Source organism: Eurypyga helias, unplaced genomic scaffold (genome assembly GCF_000690775.1).
Source record: "Eurypyga helias isolate BGI_N326 unplaced genomic scaffold, ASM69077v1 scaffold557, whole genome shotgun sequence".
In the NCBI taxonomy this organism is placed as follows: Eukaryota; Metazoa; Chordata; class Aves; order Eurypygiformes; family Eurypygidae; genus Eurypyga; species Eurypyga helias.
The window spans coordinates 13,843-16,061 of record NW_010260849.1 but is presented as its reverse complement, the minus strand read 5'-3'; the positions used below and the strand labels follow the sequence as shown (position 1 = coordinate 16,061).

At 51.5% G+C, this 2,219-nt stretch overlaps 1 protein-coding gene across 1 annotated transcript in view; it reads left to right on the top strand.

Moving 5' to 3' along the window:
* The first annotated feature begins 2,084 nt into the window (after positions 1 to 2,084).
* LOC104512237 (G2/M phase-specific E3 ubiquitin-protein ligase-like) overlaps positions 2,085 to 2,219 on the top strand; it is an 8,972-nt gene continuing 8,837 nt past the window's right edge. Inside the window, exon 1 of the mRNA XM_010155153.1 lies at positions 2,085 to 2,206. Coding sequence (XP_010153455.1) covers positions 2,085 to 2,206 — 122 coding nt within the window. The remainder of the gene's footprint in view (positions 2,207 to 2,219) is intronic.

Below are 2,219 nucleotides of genomic sequence, written 5' to 3'. Positions count from 1 at the left end.
CCCTGGGGCAGTCGATTCCAGGTGTATTGGATGTCCTTCCAGGTGAAAGCAAACTGTGGCCTGCACTCTGCTGCCAAAGGAATGGAGATAAAGGCATTAGCAATGCCAGTTGTGGCATACCACTTGGCTGCCTTTGACTCCAGTTCATACTGGAGTTCCAGCACGGCAGCACTTAGCGGTGGTGTGACTTCGTTCAGGCCATGATAGTCAACTGTTAGTCTCCATTCCCCATTAGACTTAAACACTGGCCAGATGGGGCTGTTAAAGGGTGAGCGGGTTTTGCTGATCACCCCTTGGCTCTCCAGCTGACAAATCAACTTTTGGATGGGAAGCAAAGAATCTTGGTTAGTGCGATCCTGTTGCCAGTGCACTCTTGTGGTAGCAATTGGCACCTGTTGGTCTGCAACCTCTACCAATCCCACAACAGAAGGGTCCTGTGAGAGTCCAGGCAAGGCAGACAGCTGCTCAATGTCCTCAGTCTCTATAGCAGCTGTACCAAAAGCCCACCAGTCCCCTTTCGGGTCCATAAAATACCCTCTCTTGAGGATAGTCGATGCCAGTGATGCACAGGGCATCTGAGCCAGTCACAGTGGGGTACTTTTGCTACTCCTTCCCAGTCAGGCTTATTTCAGCCTCCAAGACAGTCAGCTGTTGAGAGCGCCCAGTCACACCAGAAATACTGATTGGCTGTACCCCCCTATAGCTTGGTGGCATGAGGGTACACTGGGCGCCTGTGTCTACTAGAGCTCTGTACTCCTGTGGCTCTGATGTGCCAGGCCATCGAATCTGCACAGTCCAGTAAACACAGTTATCCCTTATCCTCCACCTGGCTGGAGGCAGAGCCCCCTAATACTCACATGCCTCACTCATGTCCTGGAGAAAGGGATTATTGGCCATGTCAAACTGTTCATCCCATTTAGCTACGGAAGCAGCAACTTTTCTGACAGAGTCCACACTAGTAGATCTTTTTCCTTTCAGTTCATTTACTCCTTCCTCCAGGAGAGAGGTAGGTTTTCCATCCCACCTCCTCATGTCCTCTCTGTTGTCTGTCAGGTAAAACCACAGGGTAAGCCATGAGGTATACCTGTTGTATTCCCTTCTTGGAGCAGAGGAACACTTGTTTTTGATAGCTGAGACACTGGCCCGTGGAGGTGGGGAGCAGAACATCTCCTCTTGGAGTTCCTTAAACTCTTGAGATATGCTCTCCACAGCTGAGACACAGGCCTGTATGGGGGAGGAGAGACTTTCCTCATATTCCCAGAATCTGTGAATCATCTAATCTACAGTTGGTGCCTCATCCTCTCTACAAGTTATTGAGAGCACACTAGAATATGAGGGTGGTGCACTCCGCATTAACTTCTGCCACATGGGTCTAGTGCAGTAAACTTTGTCTGGGTTGGTAGATGCTCCAGGGTTGTTTGGGTCCCGGTAAACGATCTCCAGCACTGCAAGTTCTCTTGGATACTGGCTGCCTTTCTCCATCCTAGTCCATCTGCGTAGCTGTTGTGGCATACTTTATCTAAAAGGGTACCCCTCCTTCACACTGGTCAGTTGTTTCCAGAGGCTGATGTTTTGTGGCCTACATCCAATGGCTTTATCAATGCCCCCTTCTCTGGCAAGTGATCCCAGATGTTTAGCCCCGAGGTTTAGCCTCTCTCCCCTCTTGCTCCATACTACTGGCCCCATTATCCCAGCAGCAGAGCAGCCAGCTCATGATATGTTCACCTGGGCAGCAGCTGAAGTCTCCATGGATTTCATGTAGGCCCCTCAGGGATAAAGACTGTGTGGTCACAATGGCTTCATCCTCTGACTCTTTAGATGGCCCTGCTCCCATCTCCTTATTGTTTGTTTCTGTCTCCTGGGATGGCCCTGCTACCTCATCATCCTCGACTATGCGGACTGATTTACGTGTGTGTTTCTTTTTCTGAACTGTGGCCGCTGACAGTGGTCGACCCTGGCAACAGCACACAAAAGACTGAGGAAGTGAAGCTGCTGTAGGAGGTGGACGGATTGCACTGGAAGACAGGCTGGCCGCAGTGGGAGGTGGTGACGATGATGCAGGCATGGAGGGTGTTGATGCAGGCATGGTGGATGGTGTCCCAGGCATTGGGGTCAACGTAGCCGTGGTTGCAGCCACGTGGGCTCAGGTTACCATCTTGCTCCCTGTGCGGGTCTGTGCTGCCCCTTGTGCATTAAAGCGGCTCCGGCGGGTGCACCAA